The 16,855-nt window shown below is 51.4% G+C and overlaps 5 protein-coding genes across 5 annotated transcripts; 2 read left to right on the forward strand and 3 right to left on the reverse strand.

The window, feature by feature from the left end:
* Positions 1–393: 393 nt before the first annotated feature.
* On the reverse strand, positions 394–2,549 carry J4E82_001968 (uncharacterized protein; the record flags this gene model as incomplete). The annotated part of the gene is made up of 5 exons (XM_051728272.1): positions 394–600; positions 657–1,896; positions 1,943–2,295; positions 2,364–2,430; positions 2,494–2,549. The coding sequence occupies 5 exons, from the start codon at positions 2,547–2,549 to the stop codon at positions 394–396; spliced, it is 1,923 nt and encodes a 640-aa protein (XP_051592154.1).
* Positions 2,550–2,996: 447 nt separating this feature from the next.
* On the forward strand, positions 2,997–4,831 carry J4E82_001969 (uncharacterized protein; the record flags this gene model as incomplete). Its single annotated transcript, XM_051728273.1, has 2 exons — positions 2,997–3,258; positions 3,324–4,831. The coding sequence occupies 2 exons, from the start codon at positions 2,997–2,999 to the stop codon at positions 4,829–4,831; spliced, it is 1,770 nt and encodes a 589-aa protein (XP_051592155.1).
* A 1,575-nt stretch (positions 4,832–6,406) lies between these two features.
* J4E82_001970 (uncharacterized protein) lies at positions 6,407–8,898 on the forward strand (the record flags this gene model as incomplete). Its single annotated transcript, XM_051728274.1, has 3 exons — positions 6,407–8,284; positions 8,336–8,435; positions 8,486–8,898. The coding sequence occupies 3 exons, from the start codon at positions 6,407–6,409 to the stop codon at positions 8,896–8,898; spliced, it is 2,391 nt and encodes a 796-aa protein (XP_051592156.1).
* Positions 8,899–10,956: 2,058 nt separating this feature from the next.
* J4E82_001971 (uncharacterized protein) lies at positions 10,957–12,782 on the reverse strand (the record flags this gene model as incomplete). Its single annotated transcript, XM_051728275.1, is given in 4 exon segments — positions 10,957–11,311; positions 11,363–12,195; positions 12,210–12,238; positions 12,338–12,782. 4 exon segments carry the CDS (start codon positions 12,780–12,782, stop codon positions 10,957–10,959), a joined length of 1,662 nt encoding a protein of 553 aa, XP_051592157.1.
* A 1,245-nt stretch (positions 12,783–14,027) lies between these two features.
* On the reverse strand, positions 14,028–15,152 carry J4E82_001972 (uncharacterized protein; the record flags this gene model as incomplete). Its single annotated transcript, XM_051728276.1, has 2 exons — positions 14,028–14,748; positions 14,797–15,152. 2 exons carry the CDS (start codon positions 15,150–15,152, stop codon positions 14,028–14,030), a joined length of 1,077 nt encoding a protein of 358 aa, XP_051592158.1.
* Between the last annotated feature and the right edge of the window lie 1,703 nt (positions 15,153–16,855).

The raw sequence follows: 16,855 nt of genomic DNA on the forward strand, positions 1-16,855 counted from the left end.
ACCGTAAGCGAGAGAGATGGTGAGAGATGAGATTGGTGCCTGCCCAGGGGTGGCTCTTGATCAAGGCACGGTGATCTTGTCGTCAAGACGCTGGACACTAGAAGTGACCAACTAAGTGATTATGACTAAGTTCAATAATTCTTCCTATCTGTGTGGTATCCAACGTCGAACATGCAAGCGCGCCTTACTCCAAAGAGCCTTCCAATTCCCCCCCTTCCTGATTGTACTCAATATCCAACGACGGAGTGACTCCAAAACGGCCACTATGCAAAAACCGAACGATATAACGCTAAACTCAACATCCAATCCATGCAATTTTCCAGACTCTTCGTTCTTCAAACGCTATACAAACGCTGGGGTGAGAAGAACCCTATGCTCGAGATTGGTCGAGTTCTACTCGCCGTTCACTTCTTCGACAACATTGCCGTTTGCACGGTCAGCGCCCATGTACCGCTGCATGTAGGTAATGTAGTCAAATTTGGGAATGTCGCGGTCTTCCTGCATATCTGGGCCTTGGTGCTCAGGCATGGTGGCGATTAGGTCGTCGATTACTTCGTCCGGAACGAGTGAATGTCGAAGATCGAGTTCTGTGACGTATGGCTAATGGGATGTTAGTAATTGATTACAGGAAAGGGGATGTAAGAACATGGACTGACCTTGCCATCAGCGACCTCTCTGAAAGACTCGAACACCTGCTCCGCGGTGTTTTGGTCTTCTGTTTCATCTACCATGAAACGAATGAACTGCTCGAAGGTGACATAGTCTTTACCCCCACTGGTTTCGCGGAATCTTTCATGCATCTCTGCTTCGTCGTAGACCAAGCCCAAACTTGCCAAAGCGGCCGAGAATTCCAGTTCGGCCAGCGAGTTGGATACATCGCGGTCGAAATGCCTGAAGACTGATTCAAACTCTTCCAGTTGTATGGGAGTCAAGTTGGTCATGTTACGCGCAACCATTTGGTTTTCGAGGAAGGCAAGTTTCTTTGATACGGAGTTGCGGACCAAACCCAATTCGTATTCCAGCTCATCGTATGTGTACGTTGTGAAGTCGTTCTCCTCGATATTCGCTTCGGCGCATTGCTCATCGATGGATGCTATGAGGTTGAGATACTCGTCCAAAGGCGCAAGCGACTTGCTGATTTCCTTGGTATGCTCCAACTGGTCCTCAACATCGCCTTCCAACGCTGATATCGATGTAGAGAGTGTGTTGAGGGCTAAAGCGAAGTCGTTTGCTTTGTCGGCGAAGGATTTTCGTAGAGCGTTCTTGATGTCTCTGATTGTCTCGTTGATGATTTGGGAACGTTGCCGCTCGGCCTTCATCAAGCCTGTCCATGCTGTGTCTAGTGCTTCGAGACTCAGCTCTGCAGGTGGGTCATAGGGTCGCAACCGATATGTTGCTAGCTTCGTCCTGATGTTTCCCAATAGGCCTACTAGATCAGACTTCTCAGCTACCCATGTTCGTTTGCTCTTGCGCTTCCACGCTGTGAACTCGGTTGACTGGTTCCTAGCATCTGCGTATGTTCCGTCGAACTTGGCGTCCTCCCATTGTGTGCGCTGCTTGGCGATTTGGTCCAGCAGCTCGCGCATGCGTCGCTCGAAGTCGTTCTGCATCTGCCACGCTCCCTGCATGTTTGCCACGAACTTCTCGACTCTTCGGCCGGCGTTCTCTACGCGCTCCATCTGCGAGAAGGCGTGGAACCAGTAGGCAATGTATGTCATGAGCGAACGCTCATCGGGCTTCGCTACGTCGCACACATCCTCCACATCGAGGAGGTCGGGAATACCAATCTCTTTTGAAGCAATGTCGAATGCAAGCTGCATGTTGCCGCGGTGGTCACTCTTGTCTAGGCTGTCGTAGTCGATGAGATCGGGACGGTGGATATCGAGCAAGGCACAGCTGTGTAATGTTAGCCCGGTCCTTGCATGTAGAATGTTGCACCCACAATGCAAGTCCATCGTTCCAGCTGGTGGAGAAGTCGCGAACTTCGACTTCATCGTAGCAGGCCGTCTTCCTCTGACACCACAGCAGCAGACCCTCCTTCGCACTGAGACCCTCCTCGTTGATGTCGCTGATGGTGAATCGCAGAATGAGGGTCCATATCAGACCCAGGATGATCTTGCTGTTACCATCGACGACGTCCTCGGCACCGGTATTGGTAAGCTGGATCCTCCTGCTTCGGATGAAGTCGAGCGACTTGTTGACGTTCTCAAACTTCTGCACCCGCAGCTTGGGTCGGGAGGCATAGCGGCCGAGGGACTCGTTACTGAGAATCTCAAGGAGGTGTATGAGTATGATCTAAGGGGGCGTCAGTGACTGGATGCGGGGAGAGGCCATGTCGGGGGGCCAGGCGGGGTGGCACGTACACCGTCAGAGAGGTCTATGATCAGGTCGTTAATCTGTACTTCGCGGATCTTGAGCTTGCTGTTCAGCCTGCAGTGGTGTCGTCAGTAGCGTAGGGACCCGGGGCAGCGGTGGGGGTGGCAGGCAGCGTACCACTTGGTGAATGTCTTCTGCTGGACCTTGACCCATTGCTGTTCAAGCGGCGCCATGATTTGTGTGCATCAGCGCTCTCACACGGACTGGGCGCATGCAGGTAGGAATATCTAAGCTGGGTGGATACGCGATGCTTGCTGGCGATTGCTCAGGCGTGTTTTCCAAAGTAGTCTTGGGCCAAAACAATGAATGGCTGACTGACTGCGGGCGCGGCTTCGGCTGTCGCTGCACCCTGGTCCTCGTAGCGGGGCCCCTGGATCCACACGGCCTTGGACCGCCCACCTCTGCTCTGGTTGGCCGCGACTATCCTGGTGTCTTCTTGGTAACAAAACTCTTCCGTCCAATCTTTGTTGTTGACATGCAAACAATATCCAGAGGACGTCCGAGGTAGCGCGTGCTCTTGGTTAGTCTGCAAACTCTTGTCCACTTGCCTCGTGGCCGCATAGAGCCAGTTCCAGCAGGTGTCGCACGCATATTGACTGGCCAGCGCCCTTGCCTGCATCATGGCTGTAGACGCGTCTCAAGATGCCGCGTCGCTGCCATACCACGAGCCAGGCATCGTTGTCATTCTAGTCCTCGCGTCTTTTCTTCTTCTCCTCAATGTCGTCAATGCTGCCCTTGATCGAGTGCTTTACTGCGGTCTACTAGGCCAGGTGTTGGTCGGCATCGCATGGGGCACTCCAGGTGCGAAATGGCTGTCTGAGAGCTTAGAAGAGACGGTTGTGCAATTAGGCTATCTTGGACTGATTCTGCTTGTCTATGAAGGTATGTCACCTGCTTCATCACCCAACTCATTTTCACTCCTATGACGTCGCTCTAACACACCTCAGGTGGTCTTTCTACTTCATTCCAGTCTCTCAAAGCGAATCTACTTCTCTCTTCTGGCGTCGCTCTTACTGGAATCGTAATTCCCATCGCTCTCTCCTACACTCTACAAGGTCTGTTAGATGCTAGCCCTGTACAGGCCTTTGCTGCTGGTGCAGCACTGTGTTCCACCAGTTTGGGCACAACCTTTACGGTTCTCGGCTCAAGTGGCTTGTCTACCACTCGTCTAGGCGTTGTCCTTACCAGTGCGGCTATGATGGATGATGTCGTCGGCCTGGTCATGGTGCAGGTCATCTCCAACCTAGGCGGTGACAACTTCAGCTGGGTCACGGTCGTTCGCCCGGTGCTTGTTTCGGTTGCTTTTGCTGTCGTTGCTCCTATTGTTTGCCTTTTCGTCGCTAAGCCCCTGACCGTGTGGCTGAATACGTACCGCGAAGCTCACCCAGGCGCACGGCTAAATGCTCTCCTACAGCGTACACAAACGGCTTTCACAGTCCACACGCTAATTCTCATTGGTCTCGTCGCGGGGGCTACATATGCAGGCACGTCGAATCTGTTTGCTGCGTACATTGCAGGAGCTAGCATCAGCTGGTGGGATTCTGACGTACCTCACCCTGCCAGTACTTTGGCCACAACCCCAGTGGCTGAAAAGAGCCCAGCAGCTTCTGGGTCAGTTCTTGAAAGCTCTGAAAGCACATCTCCAGATGCCTCCAAGACTCGAAGCAAGCAAAACCAGGGCGCGCTTTCATCCCAACCCACCAAGATCGAGAAGGAAGAGCACGTGGACGCAACAGGTGGTGCAGCCATCTACCACCACTACTACCACCCTGCAGTGTCCAAGATTCTGCAGCCTTTCTTCTTCGCATCCATTGGCTTTTCTATACCAATCACGCGCATGTTTAGAGGTGCGATAGTCTGGCGAGGTATTGTTTATGCCGTCCTTATGGCATTTGCCAAGGTGGTGTGTGGTCTTTGGCTTGTCCGTTTCTCGGTCTCTACGGGTAAAAGATCTCCTAGCAAGATCCTGAGCAAGGTGCGCCTGCCGTCGGTGCCTCACTTGTGGGGTAAGAGCAATCACCCAGCACCGTCTGCGCAGGCAGGAGCTACTACACCTCAGGTAGGAGCCGCACCACCACACACAGAAGCTACCCCCACACAGACACGCCCAGCAGCTTCGTCAGCTGGCACCGAAAGCGAGGCGCGCTCTTCACCCAACCCACCAAAGCCCTTCTCGCTACACCCGCCGCTTATTCTCGCCTTTGCCATGTGCGCCCGCGGAGAGATTGGTTTCTTAATTTCCGGCGTCGCTGAATCTCAAGGAGTGTTCGGGGAAACTTCTGGTGAGCCAACCGACATCTTTCTCGTCGTGACATGGGCCATCGTTCTGTGTACTATCCTCGGCCCTCTGGCTGTTGGGTTATCTGTTCGCAGGGTGAAGGAACTCCAAGCGCGTAAGAAGAAACAGCACGAGGGCGCCGAAAGAGACGTCTTGGGCGTTTGGGGGGTAGAGTAGGTTAATCTCCGGTGGGAACCAAAGCTGCTAAAGTGTGGTCGCTGCGCAGTCCGGGCAGACTGGTTGCGGTTGAGCTCGAGGTTGTGCACATCCGCCCCCTGTGGTTATGACGTGCATGGTTGGGTGTCTGGACAGGGATAGTGGCTGTATTGGTGGGGTCAGAGGCGGGCACCATGCAAAATACGGTTGAAACATGTTGATTTGTACTTGGTGTATCGAGCGCCGTTGGAAGTGAAACAATATGGCAAGAGATATAGTGTAAGCGATCGCCACACCTTCCCAGATTTACGTGGCGATGTATGGGTCGGAAGGGAAGGGAAGTGGGAACGGTAGCAATAAAAACAGACTGCAATGACACTTTGACACAACGTGGGTTCCCATAGTTTGGTAGAGCACCCTTCTTTTGAACAAGCAGCCAAGCAGCCGAACAGGTAGCGAGCGGCACGAAATCTAAATATGCCCATGTGGCGGCCATGGAAGGGTTCTGGTGGCACGCAGATGGGTTTCAGACGTCGACTCGCTCTCTCCTGAAACGCTGAGCGCGATCTTGTACTTGCAGCCGCCGGGCGATCAAGCCGGACCCTCTGCCGTTGTCGCGCCTTTCCGCTGATGAAACGCATGCAGCGAAATGATGTTGCTGACGATCTCGAGCCCTTGGTGTTGCAACAGCCAATGGGCGCACACCGCGAACATTACTGCAGCGGCGTCTTCCTTTCAGGCTCGACGTCCGAAGCAGAGTCAAGTGCACGTGAGAGAAAGTTCCGTGCCGATTTAGCGCGCCATTGCCCAAGGAGCCCCAAAGCCAACCAGGAGAGGGCCCACTAAAGACACTACCACGACTGTCTGTACCAGACACGACCGCGCTCTCGCCCGCCGCCTACCAAATTCTCCTATTTACCCTGTTTCTGCACTTCTCGAATGCGGCTTTCTCGCTGAACGACTCTCGGTGCGACGCTTTGCGACTTGGATTGGCAGCAGCGCCCGCTCGCTTTCAGGACTGGTATCCCGCTGTGCTGCAGCCCGACCGACCTCGCATTGCTGCTTACTCGACGCGACCCCCGTCCCAGGACTCCCCGTCCTCGACACCACCGCCGAGGCTCCTGTCTCACTGAATAGTCACCTACCACTCGCTGAGAGGCGCCTCCGCTACCTGCTTGCTCACTTCATTGAGCACGGTGCACCCCGCTATTCACCACATCACACCCCGACTGCCTGGCCGCACTGGAGGCAGTGAAACGCTCACGCAGCTATTGTAGCTATTGTATAATTCCCATCGTTGTTGTTTTTGTTGTTGTCGTGTGAACAATAGTCCACCCATGTAAGTACGCAGGAGCTCTTCGCCTGGCTGTCACTGCTGCCGTCTGCTGCAAACACCACCCCTTCACCCCCACATGACTGCAGCATCGCCTGTTTCGTGTCAATCAACCAACCACCCGTCGATCCGTCCGCTGACCACGGTACTTTAGCATGTATTCTCGCGAACAATTCATGAACCCCGGTCCCGCACCTCGACCACCCACCGACCGCCCCCGCCTCGCCCTCACCCCCAACACCAGCAACACCTTGCCAGGCAACATGGCTGGCCTGAGCATGCAGTCGCCTGCCTTCAACAACGGTTCGCAAATGTCGCTCATCCGCACCCAGACCGAGAGAAGCGTCTCGTCGACGGCTACTGTTAAAGAGGGTATGGTCAAAGTCAAGGATGAAGGCTTGTTCAAATCTTTTGTCTGGGCCGACCGGTGGTTGGTATTGCGCGAATTTGAGCTCAACTTCTTCAAGAGCCCTAATGCGTCAAAAGTCTCCAACACAATCCAACTGCGGGACATCCTTGGTGTCGAGCGATCAGATACGCAGCCGCTATCTTTTGAAATCACCCGCGCTCTCAACAGCAGCAAAGGTTCTTCTCCACCTCGTGATGGCCCTACCAAGATTATTACATGCAGAGTCGAAACCGACGACGATGTCTATTCGTGGATCGACAGCATCTACCAGCGATGCCCCAGCATGGGCGGTGTCAGCAACCCCACAAACTTCACTCACAGAGTACACGTAGGATTTGATCCCAACAGCGGAGCTTTCGTCGGCCTGCCAGTGGAATGGGAGAAGCTGCTCACTGCGTCCGCGCTCACCAAAGACGACTATGCGAAGAACCCCAAGGCTGTCCTTGAGGTCTTGGAGTTCTACACTGAAAAGCTTGTCAAGCGATCCGAGGACCCTCAGCAATACCCAAGTCTCACCCCGACCCCACCAACGAATGCTGGGATGGAGAAGCAGCTTGGATATGGTGGTGGCGGCAATTCCGTGGCTCCCCCGCGCCCAGCGCCGCCAGGCAGCTATCAGCGCAAAGACAGTTACAGTCAAGGCTACGGCGGTCAGCAGAGCGCTTCCTCGCAGCAGGATCGTTACGAGCAGGATAAGAGAAGGCAGGAGGAGCAGGCCAGACTACAACGTGAACGCGAACGTGAGAGGCAAAGAGAGGAATATGAGCGACAACAGCGCGCAGAACTGGATGCGTACAATGCTTCGCTACCTCAAAAGAAAGTTCCCTTGGCCCAACAAGAGATTGGTGGAGGTGGTTACGATTCGCGAGATTCGAGCCCGTCAGGCCAAAGGTACAACCCCAGTCGCCCTGCACCATCAACTCCGGGCGCCGCAAGAGACCCCCGGCAGCAGCAACAGCAGGCGGCACCACGCCAGATGGCTGCGCAGCGCCCTGCACCTCCTGCACCTCAGCAACAGAACAGTGGTTACAGCACTTCTCCTGCCAAATCATCCTCAACTCAACAACGACCGCCAATTCAAACAAACAATAGTTATCAGAAATCGAGCAACCAGGTCCCCAGGGTCGCTAATGGTCAGAGCCAACAGAAACAACAGCCATACCAGCCAGGTGCTGCACCCAAGCCATTGAACGTTGCTAAGCCACAGAATGCTCCTGTCAGTGACGCAGTGAAGAAGGCCGAGCAGGCTCTCACGGCTAAGCCTAAAGAAGAGCCAGCGCGAAAGGATGTGCGCATGTCTAGCATGTCCGAAAGCGAGGTTATGGCGAAGCTCCGAGAGGTTGTATCCAAAGAACGACCACTGGACTCGTACAACAAGCAGAAGAAGATTGGTCAGGGTGCCAGTGGTTCCGTGTATGTTGCACGTATCCGTGAAGGTGCTACTTCACCCATGGCCAGAAGGGTCATGCAAGAAAACGGCCCACGTGCACAGGTCGCTATTAAGCAGATGGATCTCCGCAACCAGCCACGCAAGGAACTTATCGTGAACGAGATTATCGTCATGAAGGACAGCAAACACCCCAACATCGTCAATTTCCTGGATGCCTTCTTGCAAGAGGAGCAATCTGAGCTTTGGGTGGTCATGGAGTTTATGGAAGGAGGTGCTTTGACCGATATCATTGACAATAACCCTTCCATCAGCGAAGACCAGATCGCGACCATTTGCTTCGAGGTAAGCTATGCAGTATGCATTTTGGATAATTTGTTCTGACAATCACCACAGACCTGCAAGGGACTTGAGTATCTCCACAACCTGAACATCATCCACCGAGACATTAAGAGTGACAATGTCTTGCTCGACGGCCGTGGAAATGTCAAGATTAGTACGTATCCGCCATACATCCTCTCTTTACAGCTTGCTAACCTTTGATAGCCGACTTTGGTTTCAGTGCGAAGCTTACCGAGCAGCGCAGCAAGCGTGCGACTATGGTCGGAACTCCATACTGGATGGCCCCTGAAGTTGTCAAGCAGAAAGAGTATGGCAACAAGGTCGATATCTGGTCTCTGGGTATCATGGCCATTGAAATGATCGAGTCCGAACCACCGTACCTGAACGAGGAGCCACTCAAGGCTCTGTATCTCATTGCTACCAACGGCACTCCTCGTCTCAAGAAGCCAGATAAGCTTTCCAAGGAACTCAAGGCGTTCTTGTCAGTCTGCCTTTGCGTCGATGTTAAATCACGAGCGAGCGCGGGAGAGCTCATAAGCCACGACTTCCTCAAGAGCGGATGCAGCTTAGCCAGCTTGTCCCAACTGCTGAACTTCAGGAAGAACGGAGGCCATTAATATCCAGTGACACGTGCAATCACAGCATCAGAGGGCCATCCGATCGGAGCCAAAAGAGTGATGGTGGGCAGTTTCATGAAGCGTTCTGGACTTGATCGATACCCTTTTCGTGTACATTTTTCCGGCTACGTTCCAAACCGGTCGATATCCGGCCTTGCCAATCGAGCGATGACATATCCCGAAACCCAAGATTTCGATGTGCTTGGGCAATATCAGTTTGGTCGTCTGGAATTTTCACGGCTACTACGGAAACTACTTTCATTCGTCTCTTCTGACTCTTCATCCTGCTCTAAATGCTCTGCCCGCCTTTCGCTCTTTCGTCCATTTCCGGGGAATCGTACACTGAATATCCCGCGGACTTCTGCAGACACGGCTCAGGAACGATTCAAGTTGGATATGAACGACTACTTACTTCAATATGAAACTTCTCCATCGGCTCGGAATGCTTGCGCCAGACCTCTCTCACGTTTATCTTACATTATTTCTGCGCAGCGATATCACGATTCTGTAGTTTTGCAATTTGAGCATCCAGGCGCACTATAGGGTCTTCGTAATCAGAGTTTTTGGGTGTAAGTGTGGATACCGATAGATCGAATGACAATGTCAAAAGTCTAATACGAGCTTTACCTGTTTGTGCTGCACTTGCTTTGTGCTCATATAAGCTGAACCTGGACTGTTTGATCAACACATAAACAATCACCAAAGAACAAAGAATGTCGCTGATCTTTAAGACTATCAACGATAGCTTCGCCCTGCGACAACTTCACCTTCACGGTTGCTGTTCAAGTATCCTTCAGCTTCGCCATCACGTCTGTTACCGACGCTGCGCACATAGTGCAAGCTTCTCAAACTCACTCCACTTCACATGAAAGTCGCGATCGAAGCAGCGACCAGTGTCGCGACATGGCTCACCACACTCATCATGTCTGTCCTGGTCGCCACTAATGACACATGCTGGTACATCAATTCTGATGTAGCCCACCCTCTAATTGTAGAAGCAGACTGCTCCTTTCCAACCCTAGAGTGCATTCGCAAGGCCAAAACCTACGGCCTCTTGCTGATTAAGGAAAGGGAGGATAAATACTGGTTCAACATACACAAGGAAGAAGCTCAAGCCAACGCAATAAGACACACGAAAGAAGCCCGTAATGAATCCGCCACCAATGGTTTCTCCAAAGCTTGGAAATACGATACCATGGCTAGCAATCCATCGGTGTGTAGCACTGTCAATATACATCAGCATAATTATTTCACAAATTACATCGTCAATACCGGCTGTATCGTTGCTGAATGCACACCACCGCCGTCACTTTCAGCCGGCACCAGTATTCCCATTCAACGACTCAGTATCGGTGATGGGATAGCACACTACGACTTGACAGCTGATGGAGTATTCATAGCCATCATGTTGTTCATTTGCTCCAGTATAGCTCATCTATGCTTCTCTCTATCTCGTTGCTGTTGGCGCTGCAGGAAGTCTAAGCCGAGGCATAGGCCAGTTGAGCGAGTTGAGCGGATTGTGACGCCGGAAGGGCTTCATTAGTGTTCACACTCCGAACAACGATGGAAAACAAACCAGCGCTTTAAAATGAGACATGATGACCAGCGCAAACATATCCATGATTCAGAAACGAAACGACCGTTCCGGTTGGCAGCGGGAGAGGCAGATACACATTAAAGAAACAGTCTGGCCCTGAGAAATGAGATCCGATAGGAGTGAGGAGCAAATCCTCCACGTTGACTGTTCTGAAGAAAACAAATGCAGACCACGAGCGACATGAGCTATCGCATGTAGATGTGTAACATAGGATATAGACGTTATAGCGTAAGTGATTCGAAGATCAACGACAATGCAGCCCTTGCCAAATGCTGAGATGTGCTGAGGTAGAAAAATTGAACAGATGACGCACTTGAATGCAGTGAACATGATAGGATATCTGACATGGAAGATAGACTTCAAGGAGATATATGGTGGAAGACTCGCTATGGGAAACGGAAGAAAGTTTTCGTGGGCTTCGAAACGCAAGATCGATGGAACGAAAGAAGTCTGATAGCAGCTCAGCCCAAACACAAAAGGTGCGGGCCCAGTGCTACCGTGCTAGAGCTGGGACTGAGCATCTCATCCCACCAGCCGTCTTGCCGCTGGCACGTTGTGTCCTGGTTCGCAAGCCACGTTCGAATACCACTGATACGCTTTAGCACTGCTGGAAGTGTGTTCTTGTCGCCTTCTCGTATTGGTACAACGCGTTGGTATAGACGGTCGCGTTTTTCCGAGTTTGCGGTGACAGCAGCAACGAAGAATGGCCAGACGGGGTAAATAGCTGTATATAACGGGCCTTTCACTGGCAGTGAAAGAATTAAGGTATGTAGTGCGTCTGAAAGTTCGAGGATGGAAGCGTGGAACCGTGTGAGTCTAAGTACGGGTTAGCGGGTACCAAAACACAAGGATATCCAGAAAGCATACCCGTAGACATGACAACGGAGATAGATCAGCGTAGCGAGACGAAAAGCCTCTGCGGTAGCGAGTAATACTTCTTTCTCTGGCCCTTCCTGCTCTGGACTCCACTGCTTGAGATTTTGGATCTGCATCTCTTGTGATTGAGCATGCATGAGCTTGTTCGATCTATTCGGACTAGTCGGAAGTAAAGTTACAGATGATATGATGGAAAGCAGCTGAGGCGAGATTCCAAGAATGGTAGAGACTTTAGCCGCTTCGATTGGTGATACACCTTCCAGCCAGTTCATTGTCTCGAACGAATGTCGTCGGGTTCTGCTCAACTGATGAGGGCTTTGTGCTGTTCGTGCTAGAATGAGTTGGGCGCGTAAGAACAGAGCGGGATCAGAGTGGTGATTGACGAGCTCTAGAGAACTCGCATCCAGTATGTTGGCATGAACAGACCAACATAGAGGAGAGTCCTCCCTGTTGATTAAGCCATGATGCATTAGCAACATGCTAGTAGCTAGAACGCCGTCAAAATAGCGTCCCTCGCTGATTTGTGCTGCCAAAGTCTGAAGCGCTTGCGTAGAATAGTACAGTTCGGCTTGGTGGTAAGTATCTTTCTCTTTTGGGAGCTGCTCGCAGAGATACGAAGCTGAGAGACTGAGCAAGGCGTATCGCGTGCTTAGGCAAGATTCTGCCACATGCAGTAACGAGATGTACGCATTTGACTGAGACGCGACGGTACGACCTGGGCAGATGCCCTTGACATAGAACTCGACAAGGAAGCTTTCCATATCGACAGGAGCAGGTACTGTGCTAGACGGAACATACTTGATAAGACTTGCTAGACCGGTTTCCTGTGACGAGATACTGTCTCGGGAGCGAACAGACCGCGTCGGACTGCGAGAGGCTATTTGCAAAGCTTCTACGCTGAGCATCGGGGAGTCCGCTTGTTTTGTTAGCAATTGGTCTGTACACATACAGCCGTGAGACATTTACCTTTAGCGCCAGCAAGGTCTGACAATTCGCAAAGAAAGTCTTGACAGGCATCCGCCTTGGATCTTTGGATGTATCGGATCCGTTGAACCACCAGCGCTGTCCCGTTTGCATTTTGTGTCAATGATAAGTATGGCTGTCGTTGCTGGAGTGATGCTTTGAACTTGTCGAACTGACTGCTATTGAGCTCGCCTAACCGCCAATACAGCTGGCCTAGGACTTCAAGAAGTACGACACCGGGGCCTTCGCTAACCATCCACTGTCGGATGACAAGCAGATTTCTCCTGCTGTTCCTTTGATTGCCTTCAGTTGGGAGATCGACTACACGTGCGAGTAGCCGATCGATATGTGTGCAGTCTAGACTACCAAAGTCTGGTGTTATTGAAAGATGTTGAAGAGCATCGTTAGCAGCTTCGAGAGCTTTGGAGAGCCGCCTGTCTGCATCCATGGCTATGCGAGTCAGGGGAATTCGTATCGACGTGCAGTGCGCGGTGAATTGAGTTCTCCAACGGCGGGATATGGATACAGTAAAGATGATGGTGCTAGACGGGTCCGGCAGACTTGGAATGTACTGATAATGGCTATGTGGTTTCTCATCCACAAAGAACGTAGAACATAAACAATGAAAAATGGCAGCACCGAGGTGAATGGACAAGGCGATAGTAAAATGGAGATAAGGAAAAGAAGCGCCAGAGGTATGGTGCCTTGTTCAGTGATACATCTGAAACTCTGCAAGCATACAGTACATATTGATGAGGCTTCGCCTTGCTGACCACGACCAGAATGCAAATCAGAAGGCTGACTCCATGCAGGTTGGGTCCAAGATGAGGCCGTGTAAGTCCCCGATTTAGGTCACCATAACAACAGTTGGTAGCGCGGATTGGGCAAAGACGAAACGGATGTAGCTCTGAAACAGTATGTACACCTCATGATCGCCAAAACGCTGACAGGAGGCGGCGCGTCATGACTGGAGGATGATTCCCGTCAGGCTGGACTGACCGGGCTATTAGACGCGCATATGTGGCACCGTGCTTGCCGGCTAATCATGAACGGAGCATAGTACATGTGAACAAGGAATCTTTCGCGATGGCAAAGAGAATGCTTGTAGAGTTGAGTCGTCTCTCGCCGAAAACAGACATATTTGGCGAGACTTTTCGTTGACGGGTTGGCTGAGCACAGAAAGGGCGAGGTTGAAGAAAGGGTCAGAGCCGGCGATTCACGCCGAAAGAGGAAAGGCGCCATTCTTAGCGACATCGAGGATCACTCAGCCACATCCCCAGCTTAAGGTCTCTCGCAGCCGGTAATCCCAAAGACCATGCCACTGGCGCTGCGCTTTTCCAACTTCGATGCTCTTCCTGCAAATCCCGCCTTTGCCTTTCTTCACGGTCCGAGGGAAACATTCGCTTCCCGATGTCAAGCGCGTGCACGTCAAGCTTCGGATGCCGAAACATGGCCCGTCGTTCCAGAGCTTTTCGTATCTCATAAACCCTGATAGAACATGCACAGACCTGTTATTCCTTATGCAGCTGAGCCGACTATCTGTTGTTCATTTGACACACTTCGTACGCTAGCACACTGACACCAAAAGACTAGAAATTATGTCACAAGACACGAACATGATTCATTCATTGACGCCTTGATAATATACATCCTCGAATCGACGCCTTGACTGAGAGATATGAACTCAGTCACTTCAAACTACATCTCTAGGCTGATCAACACGCTGGTAGGCCGTGCTGTTCCACTCATGTTCAGTAAGATGGACCGAGCTAGACTGATCTTCCGCGAGCTTTCCCATCGATCTAACACCCTTGCCAGCAGGCACCCAAAGATCGAAGAACACACGACCAGGATGGAAAACCGTTAACACGGCCACTGCAAGGATGATCATCGGCCCTTCGAAGATCATGAATGTAGCTTCGTGGTTGGCGAGGTCACCACTGAAGCCGTCCCAGAGCTCGGCGACACGATATATACAGCGGATATAGATGAGTACGGTCGCGACAAGAAGACTCCATTGGAAGAAGGTGAAGTTTTTCGTAGAGCGAAGGTGTTCGTAGAGAGGCGGTTGACTGGGCAACAAGCTCCCTGAGATCTTCGCACGTCGTACACGGATGGCGAAGTCGGCCCACAAAGTGAGGAAGAGGGTCATGGTGATAACTTGGGAGATAAGGCCAGCAATCATTATGTCAACACCCTTCCTCGAACCTTGACTGTCTTTGGCAGTCGCGGCCATACCACCTCCGATAGCCTGGAGGACGAGAGCGAGCAGGTCACAGCCGACGAAAATGTAGGTATACATCTTGTGTTTCAACCTCGAGTTCTCGGCACCGATAGCGACGATAACACGACCGAAGGAGAGATAGATGCCGGCAGTTAGGAGAGCTGGCGCGATAGTAAGTGGGATAAGATTACTAGCTGCTATCAGTTCATGGTCGCGTTTCGCCAATCGGAAAACTCACACAAGGAAGTTGTTCATACTGAAAGGATTGAGATTGAGCATGATGCGGCCAATGTATCCCACGGCCTCTCCAAGCACACCAGCACACATGGTGCCCATGAACGACCATGTCTTGTTTCGGACGCCGAACCACAACTGTCCACCGAAAAGCGCGAGTAGAAGGAGCATGTAGATCACGTTTCCTGCAATATTGGGTCGATATTCGATAACCTGCCACGATTCTGGACATGAGCCGACTTTGCAGTATTTCCTTGACATCGCGATCTTGAGTGGGTCCGTAGTATTCACATCGATGTGATCCGGGTCAATGCCATTCTCGTCGACGGCTCTTGCGACAAGGTAGAGAAATGAATCCATAATGATTGATGCTGAGGCTAAAATTGGAGGTATGCAGAATTGACTGTTTAAGAAGATAGAAAGAATAGTAGCGGTTTAGTTAGATAGGCTGGTATCTATGGCGTCATGAGCGACTTGGAGTATATATACAACACTCATATCTCGATCGTAAAGATGGCCGCTCTGATTGGCCCGCTCGTTCATGTTGACCCGACTGAGATGTGCAGCCTGGGCGTAGGACGGGGGGCGATGCAGGCTGTGGGCCTAATCTTTTCGTGCAAAGTCAAACCGCACACGCCGCACAACATCAGAAGTCGCAAGGCAATGTTGATTTCCAATGAATTTAAGGCTTTCTATACACTGTTTGAGTTTCTGGTGAATCTCGGGTTTTCGTCGACTGACTGGTAGTTTGGTGTCTCTCGCCTCCGCGTGGATAAGCAGCCACGAATTCCAGAAATGAGCATGTTAACATGCGAAACGAATTGGAAATATTGCAGAAAGCTTTTTCGGCCGTGATAACAGACTGCGACATAGCTGTGGAGAGCTTAAGTCCAAAGATCCGTGTTGAACCTTAACATCATTGGGTCTACCCAAGCAGACTGCAGTCTGACCACAAAGTCCGCATGATGTGTATTGGCTACCTGCGCTCTCGCTATGACTCTGCTCATCGCTGCAATGCACTCTAGGTACTTATCATCGATACGTAACCGTTAGGACTGGATTAACGAGGTCGATCTAGGCTCAGCGTAGGGTAGGGAGTCCATATTCATCAAAAGCATGTGAACACGCAAACAGGGTTCAGTAGAGATGATGTGGCAGTGAGAAATGATTGGTCCATCAAAGTCAATCATCGAAATAGCCATGAAAGAGAGGAAGGGATAGAGTTGGTAGTAAGGCTGGAAGGCAAGGATCTACCACAGCATGCGTCAACGACGTACGATTCGACGAATCACGACCAGAGTCGCTTCTCCGCCTTCCCTAATCTTAGGCCCCCCGGGCGCAGCCATCCTTCTCGCAAAAGCCACTATTCCACTATCACCCTCGACGCGAGATAAGTCGGTGAAGGTTTCTAAGATCTACACGAGCCTCACTGTCCTGCATAGAGTCGGAAGACTCAGCCCGTTTTGAAATTATGCTCACGGCAGGGGCAGCCCTTCAGCAAACAGCAGAATAGTGTCTAAATTCAACCTAGGACGAGACATTCAGGTGGGGGCGAGGCATTCCCTCATTTTCGATTTGTAGACAGGTCAAATCGCGCAAGCGACATGAAAAGGTTGAATAGGTATGAGCGACATCCCAAACCTCCCAAATAATTTGCAAGTCTCCACACAGGATTCTCCCAGTCATCATTTGACTCGTAGAGAATTCCAAAGCTGCGACTACGACAGCGATCCTGGAGAAAGGTAACTGGGTCTTCCAGCCTCAGAGTAGGTAAATATCTTGTTCTCTCGACGTCCCACTCAACCCAATCATTGCTGTCTTCGTGACCTAGAGGGTCGCAAAAAACGACGATGCCCTCTTCTATCTCGTAACTTTTTTTGCCCATGAGATACGCACTACCGATGAATCTGTAGTAATTGCTGTCAGGAACTTGACGCAACATGCAAGGTATATTGCGACCGAAAATGATTCCACAAAGGTCATCCTTCTGAACAACGACATCAGCTAGACCAATGTACCCACGCATCGTGTCTATAAATTGCGTGCCTTGCATATGAATTCTT

This window comes from Alternaria postmessia (assembly GCF_024291825.1).
Source record: "Alternaria postmessia strain BMP 2775 chromosome Unknown scaffold_7, whole genome shotgun sequence".
Classification (NCBI taxonomy): Eukaryota; Fungi; Ascomycota; class Dothideomycetes; order Pleosporales; family Pleosporaceae; genus Alternaria; species Alternaria postmessia.